At 41.8% G+C, this 18,429-nt stretch overlaps 3 protein-coding genes and 1 non-coding gene across 6 annotated transcripts; 3 read left to right on the top strand and 1 right to left on the bottom strand.

Moving 5' to 3' along the window:
- Positions 1–37: 37 nt before the first annotated feature.
- vps37a (VPS37A subunit of ESCRT-I) lies at positions 38–6,570 on the top strand. Of its 3 annotated transcripts, none has more exons than XM_029850886.1 (13): positions 38–159; positions 1,773–1,900; positions 2,795–2,869; positions 3,168–3,285; positions 3,649–3,752; positions 3,942–4,146; positions 4,264–4,334; positions 4,437–4,564; positions 4,656–4,714; positions 4,791–4,859; positions 4,936–5,079; positions 5,164–5,252; positions 5,354–6,059. In XM_029850886.1, exons 2-12 carry the CDS (start codon positions 1,794–1,796, stop codon positions 5,242–5,244), a joined length of 1,161 nt encoding a protein of 386 aa, XP_029706746.1. In that variant the 5' UTR covers positions 38–159; positions 1,773–1,793; the 3' UTR covers positions 5,245–5,252; positions 5,354–6,059. The 3 variants fall into 3 exon arrangements, with proteins under 3 accessions (XP_029706746.1, XP_003972548.2, XP_029706747.1); XM_003972499.3 differs by lacking the exon at positions 38–159 and adding an exon at positions 863–1,527; XM_029850887.1 differs by lacking the exon at positions 38–159 and having other exon boundaries at positions 863–1,900; positions 5,414–6,570.
- On the top strand, positions 881–1,095 carry LOC115253397 (small nucleolar RNA U3). Its single transcript, XR_003891728.1, has one exon. It is a non-coding gene; the product is annotated as a small nucleolar RNA U3 (small nucleolar RNA).
- Positions 6,571–6,706: 136 nt separating the features above from the next.
- Positions 6,707–9,909, top strand: nsmce1 (NSE1 homolog, SMC5-SMC6 complex component). Its single transcript, XM_011613051.2, has 8 exons — positions 6,707–6,985; positions 7,277–7,398; positions 7,655–7,776; positions 8,050–8,127; positions 8,236–8,382; positions 8,572–8,688; positions 9,170–9,296; positions 9,675–9,909. Coding segments are annotated over exons 2-8 (711 nt in total). The 5' UTR covers positions 6,707–6,985; positions 7,277–7,280; the 3' UTR covers positions 9,677–9,909.
- Positions 9,910–10,191: 282 nt separating this feature from the next.
- LOC101067182 (trace amine-associated receptor 13c-like) lies at positions 10,192–11,294 on the bottom strand. The gene has a single exon (XM_011613079.2). The coding sequence runs from the start codon at positions 11,185–11,187 to the stop codon at positions 10,192–10,194; it is 996 nt and encodes a 331-aa protein (XP_011611381.2). The 5' UTR covers positions 11,188–11,294.
- Between the last annotated feature and the right edge of the window lie 7,135 nt (positions 11,295–18,429).

Raw genomic sequence — 18,429 nt, forward strand, 5'->3', positions numbered from 1 at the left:
TATGACTGCGGCCACATTTATAACTTATTGGGCAGAGGTGCGGGAGTGCGTTTCTATTTTGTAGTTGCTACATTTATATAGAGCACCTTATCGTCTTGTCAAAATATATAGTTTTTAAAGGAGAGGCAAGAAGCTTCGCCCACAATACTGGAAGGTTGGGTAAGTTTTTTTATTTAATGGTTTCATTAAATTTCATCAAAATAACCTTTTCGCTCTCGTACTTTCCCCTTAACAACTTAACTGCAGTTCGTGTTTCTAAGATTTAACTCAATTTATCTTATTCTTATTATTAATAGTTACTGTTGGTAGTGCACCTTCAGGATTTAATGCAGTCAGTATAGTAGAAATATTTGCGTTTGTTGCACGTTTCTCCATACATTTATACATAAAACATAAGCCACAGAGGACTCACAATACGAGAAGAACCAATGCCCACCCTATCTAAGCGGAACTATAGTTGTAGTTATTTTTTACCTGTAGGAACATGATACAAGAAGGACCATGCTGTATAAATTAATTTCAAAAGCGCTATTTTGCTGTAAAATAAATTGCACCTTCTGTATTATTGTTTTCATTTTAAAAACATCGTTTCTCAAATAAGTAGTATTACTATTATCCATTAAGACAACTAAAATATGTAATATGCTGCTGGCATCCGAGTTCACAGCTTTTGCAAAGCATTGTGGGTATTTTACAAGCCAGTCGTAACAACTTAAAGGACACCAGTAAAAAGTAAAAAAAAGAAAAAATACACAAGTAATGTATCCGTTGTGTTAGATGTGCACTATATAGCCGGTTGGTTTTGCGTGTCAATACTTATAACCATGAGTGAGAGTTGTTGTACTGACAACCAGTACCCGGTTCCGCGCTTGTTGACGTTAAGACTATACTTTCAGGGATCATTTCTATAGTTTGTGACTTGAGAAATGAGTTTCTAAAGTGTTTGGTCTCGCTATCCACGATGAAGAGTCGTGATGTTCTCTTCTGAGCGTGAAGAGGGCAGAGATTAATGATTCGATTCATAGGATCTCTGTCGTTGATGAACGTTCTTATCTCCTCTGGGAGAGCGGAGGGAGAGAGCATGATCAGAGTGGTAGCTATATATGTCTAATAACAACTGGTGAGAGCTGCTAATCGATTATCAGTTAACTCTGGTGGCTGATGAGCTTTTTCTTTATGTGATGTTACAACGTAACAAGCTCAGATTGTCGTAGATACTGTAGATGTAAAGGACTCTCTTGTTCTTTACAATTCTTAATAAACATCACGAATATGTTCTCTTGTCTTGCTACCATACGTTGTGTTAAAGGGAATAAACTATTGAATGATATTAATATACGATTTATGTATTATCTATGAAATCTGTATTGTGTTTTTTTTTTAATGCGGAAGTGTCATGAAGCAACCGTCCTCTAAACAGGAAACTACGTAAGACGTAAAACTGCTGTTGACGTAATACGCCAATAAGTTGACCAAGCGCCTCGAACGCGAAGGCTGTAGCTAAAATTATCTGTCCCTTTACCACTGGTAATGACAGCATTTGTATTCTTTAAGGGCTGTATTATCTATTTTCCGACATTTTAGGATATGTCAGCTGACTTCGTAACATAGGTATAAATCCACTTTTGTGAGGGCAACAAACCCGAGTCGTCAGACAACCAGCTAACGGGCGTTAGCAACACAGACCTCCACGCCGTGTGCGGTTTATTCTCACTTTCCCTTCCATTTTTGTTTTGGTTTCTGCTGGGCCTTTACGCACTTACATCGATCAGCGTGTGCGTCTTCGAGAGAGGATGAACTGGCTTTTCCCCCTGTCTAAAGGCTCCGGACCCCCACCCCTGAACAGCCTACAGCAACAAAGACAGAGGCAAATAGAGTCGCTCAAAGTTGCACATCCAAGGTAAGATGAACAGCCGCTGGTCACTTGAACCAGACCCAAATACAAATGCTTTATATTCTCTCACTAATGTATCGATTTATTGACTTACATCATCTGCGCACGGTGATTACTGTACTTGGTTGGTGTTTACCCGAGTAGCATAGACAGTTGACTCCCAAAACGTACATCATGTATTTATGTTTGACATTTTGACAATTCTGTTGTATGAGTTGCTACTATTTGACCAGAATACCATACTATGAATTTAATATCTCCTTGACCTACCGGTGTTTTAATAGCACTTCCTGATTGCTAGCTAGGCGTTAGCTGATCAGCTAATCCTAATTTAGGTCATCGTGTGGCACGCTACGGTGTAACATATTTATTTTTGAAGTTTATAAGTGTAAATTTGGGCTGGCTTGTATTATAGAGTGAATATTCCCACTAATCCCACAACAACAACGCGTGTCGTCTTCGGAAGACTCGGCTAATTACATGCGCAGATTAAAGTATTAGCCTTTGTTTACTAAAATGGAATCTGCTGTGGATAAGATTTCCCACAGTGAGGAGACGATGTAAACCGTTTAATTCATTGACAGGAAAACACTTGGTGTTGGGGTGGTTATACACACCTGTGGCCTCACCTGCATAACTGGACAATTTTATTCAGATGGCAAATTCTTTGTTCTGTTAACGACCATGACCAGTAAAGAGGTTTCATTGGCAGGTTACCTGCAGCGAGAGTACCAGCAATTCTCTTTAATATGAGACTTTTTTTTAGTATTAAAGAAACAATATTCACAATGGGATTTTTTTTTATGCATGAAAGACTGTTCTGCTTTACTTTATCTATTTCCCACCCCAAAAATGTTCTCTCTGCCCAAAGCATAAGTTGTATTTCATTTTTCTTAACAGCCTTGCAGAGATTCAAAAGGATGTTGAGTACAGAATACCGTTCACGGTCAACAATTCCACCATCAGTGTCAACATGTGAGTACATCAGCACGAAGCACATGACCCACCGTGACTGCAGTCACACTAATGCGTTTTGTAACTTCACAGTGGGCAAATTAATGAATCATGTGGTATCTGTGACTCTGAGTTTGCTCTCCTTTTGTATATATGACATGCATATGTACTAAAAACAAAATAACCATTTAATAAAGTTAAGTGGTACTTCTGTTTTTCTATTTACCTACTGTGTTTTGGTTGTTTTCACAGCATTTGAACTATTGAACAAATTTTAGGATTCCTGAAATTAACTAAATCTGCTTTATCTTTAATCTAGCCTGCTGCCCCCTCAGTTCCCCCAAGAGAAGCCGGTGGTTAGTGTTTACCCCCCTGTTGGTCATCATTTAGTTGACAGCAACAACGGTACCATGATCTCGAGTCCCCTCGTCAGTAATGTAAGTTAAGTTCTGTGCTCATGGTTCTAATCGTTTATTCGTGTCTATAAGGGAGATTGAGATTGTTTGGAGCCCACCAGTGTTAAATTTATTGGACATGATTTGGGGGAAAAAACACATTTTCGCTCAGGATCTTTATTTTACCTTAGCTTAGATGCTGATTGTGATATTATTTTTAAATGCCTGTTGTAACTGTGAGTATGTTGATATTTTTTTTTTATGACGCCTGTGAAACCATGTAATACATCCATATTTAATACACTGTTTGTTTTTTTCCTGCAAGTTGTCTGTGCGTCCCACAAGGGAGAAGTGCGCCTGTATATCCAGTATACATTAAGTGGTGTGATTGTGTGTATGTCCTAGTTTGGGATGCACTCAGATCTGGGAAAAGTCATCCAGAGTCTGCTTGATGAGTTCTGGAAGAGTCCTCCAGTTTTGATGTCCAGTGGCCTTTCTGGGTTTCAGTAGTGAGTCTTTTCTTACTGTTTCATGTCAATATATCTTCTTAAAAAAAGATAAAAATATTAAGTGTGTGCCTGAGGTGGTGTGTGTATATATATATATGTGTGCATGTGTCTTTATAAACTGTATTTTTGAGTTGTAAATTATGTGTTCTTACTGAAATTATTTATTTATTATCCTCTATTTTTCGACAGTTTGTACAAATCGGGCATCAATCCGTACCCTACGCAGGCTTTCCACTATGGCCCTCGCCATATGGGTCCCAGTCACGCACAACCCACAGGCCCAGCACCCATGACACACCCAGTGGCTGAAAATGCTCAGGGACCTCCTCGGGTCCCAGCTCCATATGGACTGATCTCAGATCTGCCACTGCCAGTTCCTACTGGAGACTCGCAGGTACATTAAAGATGAAACTGGGATGTTGCAGTAGCTGATCTCCACATTGAAGCGGGCTCTGTGTTTGCCAGTACAGGTTGATGTTGAATCTGAATGAGACAATGGTGTCTGTTTCAGGCAGGACTTAATGGACATTTGTACAAGATGCCTGAGATCCCCGAGTCCTTTCCTGAGCTCTCAGAAATGAAGTAAAATCATCTTTACTGAAGACATTTTAAGGAATTGACATTCAATGCCACGATTATGACATTTTTTCACTTCTTTCACATGTTGTGCTCCATGAACTCCAGCCTGATGCAGCTGTCAAACCTTTCTGAAAATGAAGACGTGTTATTGGAATTATTTGTCAGTTTGCCGCAACTCAAACAGGTCACCAGCGATAAAGAGGAGCTGATCACAAATATAGTGGAAATGGCAAGTAAGTCCCATTTCTGCATCTGGTATTAAGGTACATGAAGTTGGGAACCATATTGAGCTTTTTGTTGACTTGTTTATTGTCTCGTTTGCAGAAAAAAACCTTCAGGTGGAGCCTCAGCTGGAAGGGAAAAGACAAGAAATGCTGTACAAGGTACGGTGTGGATGTTGGACTCACACAGACACGCAGCCAATATTCCTGCTCGTCATTGTGTTTGTTTTCATCACAGTTTGAACAGTTGACCCAGATGAAGTCGACCTTTGAGACGAGGCTACAGAGGCAGCATGAGCTCAGCGAGGTAAGCGGCACGTCGGGTCAGGTGAGGGAAGTCCCAGCTGCACGTTCTAGGTTCTTAAATGCGTGTTCTCTGCTAGAGCTGCAGTCTCAGCGCCCTACAGGCCCGCTTAAAAGTCGCAGCCCACCAGGCTGAGGAAGAGTCGGAGGAAATGGCCGAAAGCTTCCTGGAGGGGCGCACGGACATCGACGAGTTTTTGACGAGTTTCATGGAGAAGAGAACGGTGAGGAACCCGAGTTTCGCCCGACAGCAAGGAGATTTGAAGTGGAGCGCGTCATGTAGTGACGTATTTTGTGATGTTCCGCAGCTTTGCCACAGCAGAAGAGCCAAAGAGGAGAAGCTGCAACAGTCTATCATCACTCTTGGACAGTTTCCTACAAGTCATTAGAACATAAGGTAGAGCACACTGTACAAGTACAATGTTTGCTAAACTGTCGCCTTTATTATAAAATGATATTTCTCTGCACTGTAATGAGCTGTTGTTTTGTTATATTTAGTTCTCAGGTGTGTTGCCAGCTACAAAGGAGCACATTCAGTCAACAATGGATCGCTTTCAGGAATGTGAATGAATGGATGATCAAAAAAAAAAAAACTACCCTGCGTCTCCAGAACTGGGCTGAAAGGATGAGTAACTATTAAGTTACCCAATCTGGAGTGACATCAGCCCCAATCATATCATTAAGAATCAGTCAGGGGTGTGTGAAGGTAAAAACATGCGACCTTACAGTATTTAAATGGATAAACACCTACACTAATGGGAGTGTTTGACACAATTGGTGGAGGTGAAGTGTTTCAGTTGGTGTCCTCATAGTTACACTTTAACGCAGCGAGCAGGCAGATGTCTGGAATCCTTCAGTCGCTATCGTCAGTGTCTGTATTTGTGTACCAGCGCTGTCAGGCTCATTTTAGTTGTATCAGAAAGGTCTCGTTCGTGAGAGTTGAATCAGATTACATTATTTTGGAAAGAACCAGGGAGTCCAAATCTAGGTAATAGCTACAGGAAATAGAAGAGAGCAGCATCATCCTGGTGCATTTACTCTGATGGACATTGGTGGGTTTTTCAGTTATGTTCTACACATTACATTAGAGTTCCATGTAATGTGTTCATTAGTAAACTGACAATAGAACTCAGTTTTGAGAGTAACTAGGAAACTGGATTCACTGGATTTTAATGCCAGAACAAATGATTATGATTGTATAATTGAACAATACAAACCATGAAACTGGTTTCAAAACTTTAAATGCCCAGTGTGCAGGACCTGCAGAAAGAGACTGTCAGGTTTCATCATCTTCAGATAAGAGACACATTTAAAAAGACCATTTTCATCTTCAAACGTGCATTTTTGGCAGACACCATTTGAAAATAGGGCAAGGTGCGGTTTGCTGATGTCAAACTGCGGCCTCCTCAAGAGAAGCTGCTCACTGGACCTTTAATACTTTCTACACAAATTGATTTATTTTGTGTGCACATAAACATACTGAGCATTGTTTTATAACCCGGCTGTTTTCTGACACCGTTTGATCTTGAAATTTAGACGAGTCTCAGAAAAGTGGGATATTGTTGGAATTATTTTGGGTTAAATGCTGCAGTAAAGTTGACAGCATTGGATACTGTATTTAAATGTTAATAATAGGCTATATTATAATCAAAAGACTCAGACACCTTTTATTTTATGTTATTTAATTTGTTAGAAGAATAAAGCATTTAGAATAACTTGTTTGTGTTCTTCTTTTGCACCCCATTTAAACCTTAATAATGTGTTTTTTCTTTTCCAGTTTAACTAGATTAGAACCCACACACCATTTTTACTGGTAAAAGCTGTTAAAATGCAATCACCTCCAAGATGATGTTAGCATTTTATCTTTTTGAACAACCACATATAGATTTACACGGTCATATTGGGTTCCAGAAACTGCATATTGAGATAACTGAATATAATTTTTTTTTAGAACAAAAGTTGTTTTATTCTGAACTTAAAAATTATAAATTAGAAGCTTTCTGGTGACTGGAAAAGAAATTCTTTGCAGTAGACGTAATGCCACAGGCAGTACTCGCTCCTCGACAGTAGGTGGCGGTATTTCCGCGCAGAGCAGCGCTGATGGAGGAAACGAAGAAGACGAACCAGCGGGTAAGGAAATGATTTTCTACCCCCTTCAAAATTAAAAAATAAAATCGCTCCACAGTCATACTGGACCTAGTTTGTCTAGATGTGAAAATCGTTTGAGTTTTAACGTTTGATAAAGTGCTAACCGTGTCAGTTTCGGATGTTGGGCTATTGTTGCCGGCAGTTGATAAAACTATGTGGCCTATTTGTGCTCCAAGTTCACATTGTGCCAACTATTCCCAAAGCTGAATGGCCGCCTCCGGTTTTCTGTACGATCGTTGCTTTAAGGTTAAAGCCTTTCTGTTGTCGTTCCAGAAACATGTCACAACAAATGGGAGACAGCCATCGTAGATTCTTGCAGACTATGATGGGCTGTGCTGTGGTGACCGGACGCGAGGCAGACGCCCTCTACCGGTTCTGCTGCGAAGCGCACAACAGTGAGTCGCTGCAAATCTGACCTAAACTTTTTAACCTAGACCGAAAAATTAAGTTTGAGACATCACTAACAAAATGTAGGCTCGGAGAAGCTTTGTGCGTGTATGTTCTACGGGTTAATAAATGCATCTTATAGTCACTTCAGAACACATTAATGTGCCTAACCGGGTTAAACACAGTGGACAAATTGATGCATTCATGACAAGTTCTACCCTTTGGCATGAGCATTTTAGTAATGCATTATCCTCTTTTCTGCAGCACAGCATGTCCCACACAAACTGGATGATTTCATTAAAACTATTAACTCAAAGCTGCAGCCTCTGTTCATGGAAATAAGAAAAGGGATGTCTGAAGACAGTGGTGAACAGTGCTACGCCTTGGTTAGTGAGCTTCTAATCTGAAGGAGATCAGTAAATATTACCCAGCAGCATGTGTGTGGGAGCTAATTCCTTAGATTGTGTTTATCCAACCGTGTATTGAAGGTACAGAGTCATAACCACAGCTGTTGCTGGTCTGCGGAGGACTTTTTGACTTTACATTTCTTGCGCAGCCTCTTTGGAAGTCATTATGAAAAACAGTTTTAAGATATGGAAGATAAATTGAGTGTGACTTTTACTAAAAGCACAGTTGACATTGCCCTTAATCCTCTTCAGATAAACACATCCCAGAGTGATATCACCAGGATGTCTTCAGATTATGCTGACAATGAGCTGGAGCTCTTCAGGAAAACAGTGAGTTACCTTGAAGAACATCTAACAGAACCAGAATTTCTTCCGTGTCATGTCCTTTTTTTTGCCAAAGACAGCAGATCACAATTAATTTCTGCTATTTTGATTCAGATTGAGCTGGTCGTTGGCTCTGAAAGTGGGAAGATCTCCTCTACTGACGTTCTTAACAGTGCCGACTCGCTGACCACAAAAAAAATGAAAAAGAGTGAGACTGAGCAGCTGTTGAACAGACTTGTGCACGACAAATGGCTGAATGAGGTAGAAACAGATGGTTTATTATTAATAATCTATGTGCTGATTTTTTCGTGCTTCAGCACTAATCAGTGACCAGGGTTTCTGTGCTCTGGAGAGTTCCCGGCCCTTTTGTTACCGGCCTTAAAGTGTTTAAACTGCTTTTAACTGTGACCCTTCTCTTTGCTGCCGTAATGCTTTAATTGTTTTGTTTAGAACCAAGGTGAATACACACTCTCCACCCGATGCATCTTAGAGATGGACCAGTACATCCACACCATGTATGAGGACCAGGTGAAAAAATGTCAGATCTGCCACCACATCGCTTTTCAGGTAGCACTTTTGTGTCTTTCCATCACATTTTATGTTTTGTAATTCCTTTTACCTTTGGAACTTCTAATAAGGCAAAGTAACACCGCACACTGGGTGGGAAGAGCACTCTGTTGCAACCCTGGCTCAAAGGAGAGAGGACACTGGGCATTCTGAAAACCTGATGTTTATTTAGCTAAATAGCAGTTTGACCGATGGACCTTTTATCATGTGAAACCACGCTCTGAGGTTTGCGCTGTGTTGGATGGCCGACTGATTCCAGGTTTTCCTGGAAGGGACCTACAGGAGAAGCCGACAGGTCAACATGGCCGCCACAACTGGGACAACACACCTTTTATTTAAAGTCATGTATTTTCTTTAGTTGTCCTGCAAGTTTCTACCTGTTGACACCTTGTCTCTTATCACAGTGGTTTTACATATTTTGTTTTCTTTTGTGATTCTCCATCATTCTCATTGGTGTGTAATGTTTTATTTTTCTCTCTAGTGCCAAATTTGTGATAATCCAGCGTGTGGCATTAAGATCCATAATCCATGTGTGGCCAGAGTCTTTAAAGAGAAAACAGAGCCGAAGTGTCCAACCTGCGGTGACTTTTGGCCTCATGAAATCCCCTGTAAGTATAAAAGGCTTGTTTGGAGTAATTTATGATATTGGAACAAAAACTGATGTAACCTTTATTAACAGTTAAATAAATAAGTCAGTTGGATGATGTTCTTTTGACCACTGTGGGGCGCTGCAACACTATGAAAGTTTAGATTTCCTGCTTCTTATACATTACACACTCACACACTCGCATAAATGAGCGATTGATCAAGTAGTGAAAAAGCTGTCTTATTTTTAGTCGTTTAATAGAATTGTTTTAATGAACATATGAACATAACATTGCAGGTGTGTTTGTTAAAATAGAGTTTAACCAGTCATTCTTTCCAGTTCAGGCTTTTAACCTTTACTGGGGTTGTTTTTTAACCTGTGTAATTATTTTTAATTGCAGAATTGAGGCGATTTCATTCTCCATCCAAAAGGAGGAGGACTTCAGCATCAAAGATTTTGTGTGTTTTTGACACGTTAATCGATGATAACATATAATTCATGAGAATATGTTGCCTTGAGTTTTCTTAATTTAATCTCCTTTACACATATCGAAACCAACTCTTGTGTTTGTTCATTTTTTTGTACACGTGGAACTAAACGAAATGCAGAATTGTAAATATACGACACATTTGCATTTGTGTGTGCTTGTGTGTTTTCAACCCCAACACAACACCTTCTTCCTTGCTGTCCCAGCAGAAACCGAGACCTCACAGAGGCTCCAGAGATCTGCTGCTTTTCCCCACAAAGTTCTCAACATCTTGTTACTTTTCAAACCTGTATTGTCAAATATTACTGGCAGTTTTCACCTCTGCAGTCTCCATTCCCTGAATGTGGGCTTTGAGAATCACACGTCAAAGAAAAAAGAATAAAAGACAAAACTGATTTCACTGGAGAGGAGGGGGGTTGGATCATCTACGTTACATTATGTTGGCCTCAGAAGAGCCCTTTTCCATTATCTTCAAGGTGACAATGTGCATAATTGCTTTTCTAAACCACGGATAGAAAAAGGCATATATGAGCGGGTTCAAGCAAGAATTGAAATATAACACCCAGGACACAATGGCCCAGGACGAGGCGCTGTTGGAGATGTCCTGTCCTGCCAGGGAGGGGTAGTAATACGGGCAGAAGCTCATCAGAAACACTAGTATGACAATACCCAGCGTCCTCGCTGCTTTTCTCTCCGATTTCTTGGCAGTGACTCTAACTCTCCCCGCCGGGACGACCGCGTTACGAGAACGCAGCGCCCGAGCCTGAGACACTGCAACGATGAAAACTCGGCCATATAAGATGAAGATTACTGAGCAGGGCCCGATGAACGTGAAGACCAGGTCGATGGTCCCAGAGACATAGTCAATCACCACCAAGCACTCTCCCTGGCAGGAGTTGTGTTTGTCCGGCTCCCCGAGGTGGCTCTTCAGGATCAGCCCGTTGTAGAGCAGAGAACAGGCCCAACACAGACAAACACACACCTCCATCCTGCCCCTGGTGATGAGGGCAGAGTAGTGCAGAGGAAAACAAATGGCTACATGCCGGTCGATGGATATGAGCACCATATTGCCCACAGAGGCTGAGGTGAGGGTGAAGCCCACGATGTATGAAAGGGCGCATACGAGATCGCCCAGGAGCCAGCAGCTTTCTATGAAGCGTATCATCTCCACTGGCATCACCAGCAGCCCGACGAGGAGGTCGGACGTGGCCAAGGAGAGCAGGAGGAGATGGGTTGGTTCATGAAGCTGCTTGAAGTGGGAGATGGAGATGATGACCAGCAGGTTGAGGGTTACAGTCAGCGTGGCGATGCAGGAGAGCAGCGCGTACAAGAGGACAGCCTCGGAGCGAGGGCGTGTTGAACCCCTGCAGGAGGAATTTGCCAGCTCGGGGTAGCAGAGCTCCACCCTCGGCAGGTCGTCCATCATCTGAGACTAGAGCCTGAAGCCACCCAGCTGCAGCAGCCCTCTGCTATACGAGACGCCAGGCAGCTCTTCCTCACTTGTGGGGCTGTTATTATATTCCTTTATTCTTTCTGTCGTCTACCCACCCTTGTTTATTCCACCCCTCCTTTCGTGTTAGATGATGCAACACAGTGACTCCCCAAACTCTCAAGCTCATTTGGGCCTTAAAACAACAGGGGATAGTGATTAAAAAACAACAAAAAATAACAGATAAACACTTGTTAGGATCAAGTGTGTCATCTGTCCATGTACTGCTGGCCCAGACTCTTATTACAGAACACGTGCCCACAAACGGTGTAGTTTCTGTCATCGTGAACCGAGAGTCCAGAACCAAAGTGTCGGTAGTGATTGGACTGAGATTTTATAAAGAAAAAAAAAATCGAGGACACCACAAGGTTCTTGGGCCTGTGCTGTTTACCTTCTCCACACTGTGTATGTTACCAGGAGGCCCAAATATTTAATTGAGATGCTCGTAGCTGATCCAGGCACAGTTTCATTCTCCATAACTAACAAGACAGGTTTTAATGGTTCAGGTCCAAAATGCAGGACAAACTTGTGGTTAATTCATACACTTTGATTTTGGATTTGAAATCCAGAAATGCACAAAAAATCTTGGACACAAACCATCCTACCTCTGCAAACTGAACCGTACTTACTCATAAATTTAATACAGCTTTAATTGTTGGTATGTTTAGACAGTAGACACAACAAACCGGCACCGGGCTGGAAAAGATAGAGTTTAAACATGGGCTCATAGGTGGAACCACTCACAGATAGAGTGAGTTAGAGTTACGTTTTAAAATAAAACAAGAAATGCAGAAGGGACAAGAAAACATGCACACTAAAAAACACAGGAAGACACATATATACATACATAAATAGGTTTCTGCCAAGAACAACGGGCTAAAATTCAGTAGGTCTGATCCACAGCTACAGGAAGTGCCTGGCTGAGGGGAGAGCATTAATTTAGAATTAGTTATTAATTCTGGTTGACTCCTCTCTTAATTAATCATCATTATTTTAGGCACATTAGTGCTTGAGATGACAATTGCATCATAATTCAGAGATAAATTAGAGCAGTTAGCCAGGAAATTCCAAACGTATCATTTATAATAATAATTTAATAAAGTCATTTTCTAATTGTGTGTTTTAACTGTCTCATTCAAAATGATTAAATTGCTGATTGAAGTCTTATGGTTTAATTTCATACTTGGTGGTACCAGTGGGAGGCAGATAGGGTTGCATCAGCTGCTGATGTTCTTGTTAACACCTTTAACTGGAAGCCAGTGGTGAGTTAACTGTATTATTGTTATTACTGGGTGTGAAACCGGTCCCTGAGAAGCTTTCTGTGTATGCTTGTTTTTCTTATGTTGCTGCTAATATATCACCTGAGGAATTGTTCAGTTTGGGTTCCCTGTCAGTGCCGCAATTTGTCTGTCACAAATTGGAAATATTTCTTATTTATTCCAGTAAGTACATCATGGCACAAATTATTGACCTTAAATGTAACATGAAAACCCTTACTGTTTCTTTAAATACTAACCCTAACTATCCCTAACCCCTAACTGCAAACATTACTCTAACCTTAATAACCACTATAAACTTCACACAGACACAATCCAACTACAGACACAACAAAAACATCCTGATTTGGTGATAGATAGATAGATAGATAGATAGATAGATAGATAGATAGATAGATAGATAGATAGATAGATAGATAGATAGATAGATAGATAGATAGATAGATCGAGCGACAGACAGACAGACAGACAGACAGACAGACAGACAGACAGACAGACTGCACCTGAGTTGTCATACAATTAATGAAACACCAGGGGGCGCTGCTGCCAAGGCGACCAGTATTTCATAACTACTTTTTACCCCGGTAATCTTATTTACTTTTGAAAGCATATAAAGTAAAAACATCCTCCAAACTACTGATGCCATCTGAGCAGGCCAGGAAAAATAACATCACTGGTTTGAACCAACACTCGTAAAGGTTTTATGCTACCTCCTGGAAACCTTGCTAGACAGGCTCTCCCAAACATTTATTGCCCCTCACCTTGTCAGGGAGTTAACTGTATTATTATTAAGGAGATACGTCCACAGCCACAGAGGTCAATGAACAACATCTCAATTATCTGAGACTAATAAAAGAAATGGAGCAGCTTTTGTAGTATTTCTATGTGTGAATGCCAAACAAACAGGCAAAATGAGCTAATGGAGGGAGAGAAGAATAGACGGAAGTGTGCGGAGCGAGGAGGTGAGGAGGTGCCCAGCTTCTTTCACCTATTGTGGAAATTCCTCAGTTATCAGAGGGAAAGCAGCGGTGCACATTTTGACTGGCCGAGTCCACAAAAGACTCCTCTGATTTATGGAAACCACGATGTCTGCTATGAAAACTGGAGCTGTGAGTTGATGAAAAGTTGGGTAACGATGTGTTTGATTGGTAACCGTGCATGTGTGTGTTGTAACCATGCCTACACAGGGGTGTGTCAGGTGTTAACAGATGCACTCACATCTGCTCTACTGGTTTCCAAACTACCGTTTAGCCTTGCGCAGCCTGTCCATACACACATGGTGTGCCCCAGATTGACCCTCACCTCTTCAAGCCTCCTCTTGAGCTTGATGATCTTTAACCCTTCAATGCTCGTTCTCATTCCTGATGGGATGGAAAGCAATGAAAGGTCAGCCGGACATGAGGCATGTCTCACCTGCGTGGCAGCCCAGGAAAGACGGAGATGGAGTAAATGGACTCGATTCACCGTCAGCAGCCGGTTTTGTAGCATCAGTGTTGATGATTGTTTTGGCCTTGAGCTTGGAGGCAACACAACGCTGCTGCTGGTCATCTTCAAAGGTTCTTCCTTTGTGCCTCTGATGTAAGTGTGCATGGCGGTAATAGATGTTGGGATTCTGACTCGCGCACTGTTTGCAGTCGTACAGCAAATGGGACATCTACAAGCAAGTCTGTCTTTGAGGAGGGGGCTCTTGTGTGGCGCAGGAAACCCGTCTCTTACCTCCTGAGGTGATGCTACGGTACCGCTCCCATTTAGCCAGCTTGGGCCGTTGTTCTCCTTCGCCCTCTCGGGGCACGTTGGCCTCCTGGTTGGTGCCAACATGGTGGCCAAGGTCATCAGGTGGCTCTGGAACTGTTGCTTTGAAATGGCAGCAACAAGTAGTGAAACCTGAGGATGTTTTTAGGATGTTTGGGGAGTTTCATTAACGAAAAAAGCCTTAAAACAAACCTAATTTAAACCACATAGTCACTGATCTGGATTGTCACGTGCACTGCATGCACATGCACAATAAAGCATGACCATGATTTGTCTATGTTTTAAATTCTGTACCATCAGAAACAATCTTTTTTTCACGCGTTCATTAGCAACCACTTCTGAACATCAATGTTGACCTTGAAAAAAGGTGTTTTCCATCCAAACAATGAACTCAGGATCCAAATGAAATCTAAGCTTATCAGGATCGTTATTTGCCCCAAATACAATTAAATCGTCCATCATTTGTGATTTTCATCCTTTACATGATTACACCTGCACAGTAAAAGTATTTGAATTGTAACTTTACACCACTGCAACTGGTCCAAGTCACACATCTTTAAACTGCAGTGCAAAGCAAATAGGGCCAGTAATAAAGGGATCCATTTTCCCCATCCTGCATCCTACAGAACCCACTCAGAACCTTTATCTCCATTTGCAGTCAGGGCTTTGCTTGTGTGTGAAACATGCCATCTGAGTCTTTTTTTTTTTGGCGGTACTGACATTTTCCAGCTTTATTGGCTCCCTGAGGTGGACCCAATGACTCATTTGTGCCTCCTGTACAGAACTCCAGCAGTGGGGGGGGGGGAGCGGGTCCGACACTAGAGGGGGCACATCAGCTGAGGGGCACAGGAAGGGTCCGGCTGTCGGATCATACATCTGCTGAATCGAGTCCATCCAGATGCGTTGATGCAGTATCACATCTTTTTTTCCCCCTCTTTTTTCATCTTTCTAAATATATTTTGAGTTTGAGGTTGTGCCGAATGTGTAATGTTCAAAATATTCATCAACACAACACTTAACATATTTATGTCGGTATCGGGCTGGTTTAGAGGGAAAGAACACAGTGTCTATTGTTCTAGGTTTTTTTTTTTTTTTTTTTTCCTCTTTCAGCTTTGGCAACAGACTTCGGAATTGTGCCAGGGAACACGAATGGTTTCACTCCAGTTCAGCTTTTTGTGAGGCATAAATATTGATTTTTGTATAAAGCTCTAAAAAGAACATTTAAAACGTGGTAGGATCACAAAGCTGCGATATAATGTGACACTTTAAGGTTCCGAGAATGTAAAGGAAGAAAGCACTTTTGAGACACTTGGGAACGTGAGTCATTTCTCTTTCCCGAGGACACAAAGTCGGGCGTGTGCAGCTGCAGAGGTCGTCCAGATGCCACCATCACGTATACTGACTCTTGCAGGTTCTGCCAGTCTGCAGCAAACAAACAAGCGGAACATCTGACGCTGCCTTAAGGCCGCGTGAACCTCGGGGTTGCAATCTATAGGAGAGAACGGTGGATATCCTTTCATTGTTTTCACATTAAATACAAACGGTTCTTTGTTCCTTTACAAGTCAAAGATGAAACTCCCAAAAGGATGGACTATTACTGCCGCCTTTAACTGGCATTGTCTTCCTGTTCAGTGCCAAGGTGCCATAATCTGACGCCGTGTATTTGCTGGCGGCTCGGGGCAGATTTATGAGCTCAAGCTATTTTATCAGCACTGTTAGTTGTTTACTTGAACGGGTTTCACAGGGGCGTTGGGAAAGTCTCGTTGTCAAAAGGGTCAAATTGATTCATTAAAGGGGTTTGTCTTCTTTCTAATTTCACATCTTTCGCTCTGACGTGGACCACTCAGGTGCTGGATGGAGTTGTGTTACCCAGGCTGTAAACGCTATAGAAGTTATAAATAAAGCATTGTGTGATAAAATGAATAAATATGTTCATGGTGTGTTTGCTCTGCAACTCTCCCTGGTTAAGTAAATATTTGTTTAATGCGCTGGTCCTGTTGAGCTGGTATAGGAAGCCCTCAGGGCAACGTTTGAATATATTCAACCTTTAAAATCTAGAACCCTTCTGGGAGTTTAGTGTTCTATTCCGAGCTAGTTTTAGTGGGAGTGGTTCCTTGTTCTCTGTCTTTGGAGGAGTCAGTTTTCAATCACTGTTTTTTTGAAGGTGGATTCCAGCAGATGAGTCTCAGTCTACGCTGAACACCACTTAAAAGCTTCCCAAACTTGAACGGACTTGTCTAAGTCCAGACTGAGAGTGGAATTCTGCAACTGTAGCGATGCTTTATAAAGCTGCTCACACTGAGAAAAGCATGGAAGGAGATCAACAGGAGATCTTCCCAAAGTTGACGCGTTAAAAGCAGGGAAAACCTATTAAAAAGGGTCGTGGCGACGGGCTGACTGGAGAGCAAAGGCTGGAGCCGCAGCTCAAAGTCCAAATGAAGTCGCCGCCGTGGAGCCAGTGCGATGCAGTGTGAGGAAACATCCCCGTTGATGCTACTTTTAGACACACAACCTACTTTAGCATTGTTGCACAATGATCACCGTTTCATTGAAATGATTTCCCCCGATGGCCCCTTTCAGCAGCATAAGAGAAGAATAGAAGGAACTTTAAGACTCCAAAGGGGATTATTGTACCTGGAAATGTCAAAATGTGCTGCAATGACAAAATAGGTCTTGTGCATCCTGTCAGAAACAGTTTCAGGTGCAAATTCCCCAGAGCCTTATCTAGGCGAGCATTTTTAGGGTGTGTCGAACATACAAGTCCGAGCCACAGGGGCCCCACCACTGCAGCTTAGAGGACTTTAAGGCTTTGCTGCAAACACCGTGGTGCCAGATACAACAGCACACCTTCAGTACATCTTAGATCCACAATGGTACTCATTGCCATCAGTAGAATTCAGTGATATCTTTTAGAAGTTGGTTTAAATGAAGGAGCTCTTTGTGATCATACACACAGCTAAGTTGCCGGGACTCAAGGAACTAAAGGAGAAGTGTAATTAATGACTCAGGGATAAGTAACCAATGTTCATACCATAAAACTGGATTCCAGACATCAGGCTTCATTATCCAAATGCATCATCTGGGTAAAATACACACTATAGCTAGTTTACCAGGCCTGGCATCACTCCTATCACTAGTTACCCTGCTTCCTTCTCTGGTTGTGTTTTGGTGGCTGCACAACACTGTTTTACATTAGGTTTAAATGAGCTTTTGTAATATATATTGATTTAGCAATAAGCAATGCGTGCCTAATTTATGCATCCCCGCAGGGGAAAGAAGAAAACCTGCAAAAGTCGTGACCACAACAGAGAAGCAAAGAGAATAGCTGCCTTAAAAAAGAAGACATGAAACTTTAACATGAACCTTAAAAGCAAAGAGTAGTATAAGTAAAATAAAGGCAGTGCATTTTACAAGATGAAGGGTGGATGGAGCAGTAATTTGTATTCGTTAATATACTTAATATAACCACTATTGTGATGGAGGCTTGTCATTAGAAAATGGGAACGATTAACCCGTCAGACCTGTTTTACACAGCTAACAAGGACATTTGGTAGCTTTAGAGAGGACAGGAACATAACCCAGGCCTTTGTGGCAGGAACACAAAGTAGCCTGAAAAGCATGATCACAAAAGACAGGAAATAACAAATGCTAAAGACAAATTAGTGGAATCATCACAGCATTCACAATCAGAGATTTTATAGATTCATAATGGAAAAAAATGGCCAAAACGGCAAAAATGAACGGAGGTTTGAAATGGACTCATCGCTCAAGTCAACACGCGTCATTGTTTGGTAAATAAGGCGGCAGAATGCAGGATGTTTAACAGGAGCTTAAGGAAGAACCATCAAAGCAACCAGGCGTGTAAATGCACAGCACATATCTCCGCTGCCACCACCTTCCTCCTGCTCGTTTGATTGTCAATTTTTAACTCTAAGCTGCATCATGGGTTACTAATTATGACTGCTGCCCTGGTTTTGCTCGCCAAAGGACAGGACATGCACCCCATCTGTTAATCCTTTTAATAGGCTTGTGTGTCAGTTCCAGCCTGGACAAGGATCATCAGCCTCTGGTTCACCAGACTATTTCCGTTTGGCGGCTCCACTTGGTTGGTTAACCTCATGTCAACTCCAACCTCCACACTAGCATCTTT

Source organism: Takifugu rubripes, chromosome 17 (genome assembly GCF_901000725.2).
Source record: "Takifugu rubripes chromosome 17, fTakRub1.2, whole genome shotgun sequence".
Lineage (NCBI taxonomy): Eukaryota > Metazoa > Chordata > Actinopteri > Tetraodontiformes > Tetraodontidae > Takifugu > Takifugu rubripes.

Coding starts and splice junctions, on each gene's coding strand:
- nsmce1 (XM_011613051.2), top strand. CDS start 7,281: ATGTCACAACAAATGGGAGACAGCCATCGTAGATTCTTGCAGACTATG. Junction 7,777..8,049: donor GTGAACAGTGCTACGCCTTG/GTTAGTGAGCTT, acceptor AATCCTCTTCAG/ATAAACACATCCCAGAGTGA. Junction 8,689..9,169: donor GCCACCACATCGCTTTTCAG/GTAGCACTTTTG, acceptor TTTTCTCTCTAG/TGCCAAATTTGTGATAATCC.
- LOC101067182 (XM_011613079.2), bottom strand. CDS start 11,187: ATGATGGACGACCTGCCGAGGGTGGAGCTCTGCTACCCCGAGCTGGCA.
- vps37a (XM_029850886.1), top strand. CDS start 1,794: ATGAACTGGCTTTTCCCCCTGTCTAAAGGCTCCGGACCCCCACCCCTG. Junction 3,753..3,941: donor GGCCTTTCTGGGTTTCAGTA/GTGAGTCTTTTC, acceptor ATTTTTCGACAG/TTTGTACAAATCGGGCATCA. Junction 5,080..5,163: donor GTTTCATGGAGAAGAGAACG/GTGAGGAACCCG, acceptor GATGTTCCGCAG/CTTTGCCACAGCAGAAGAGC.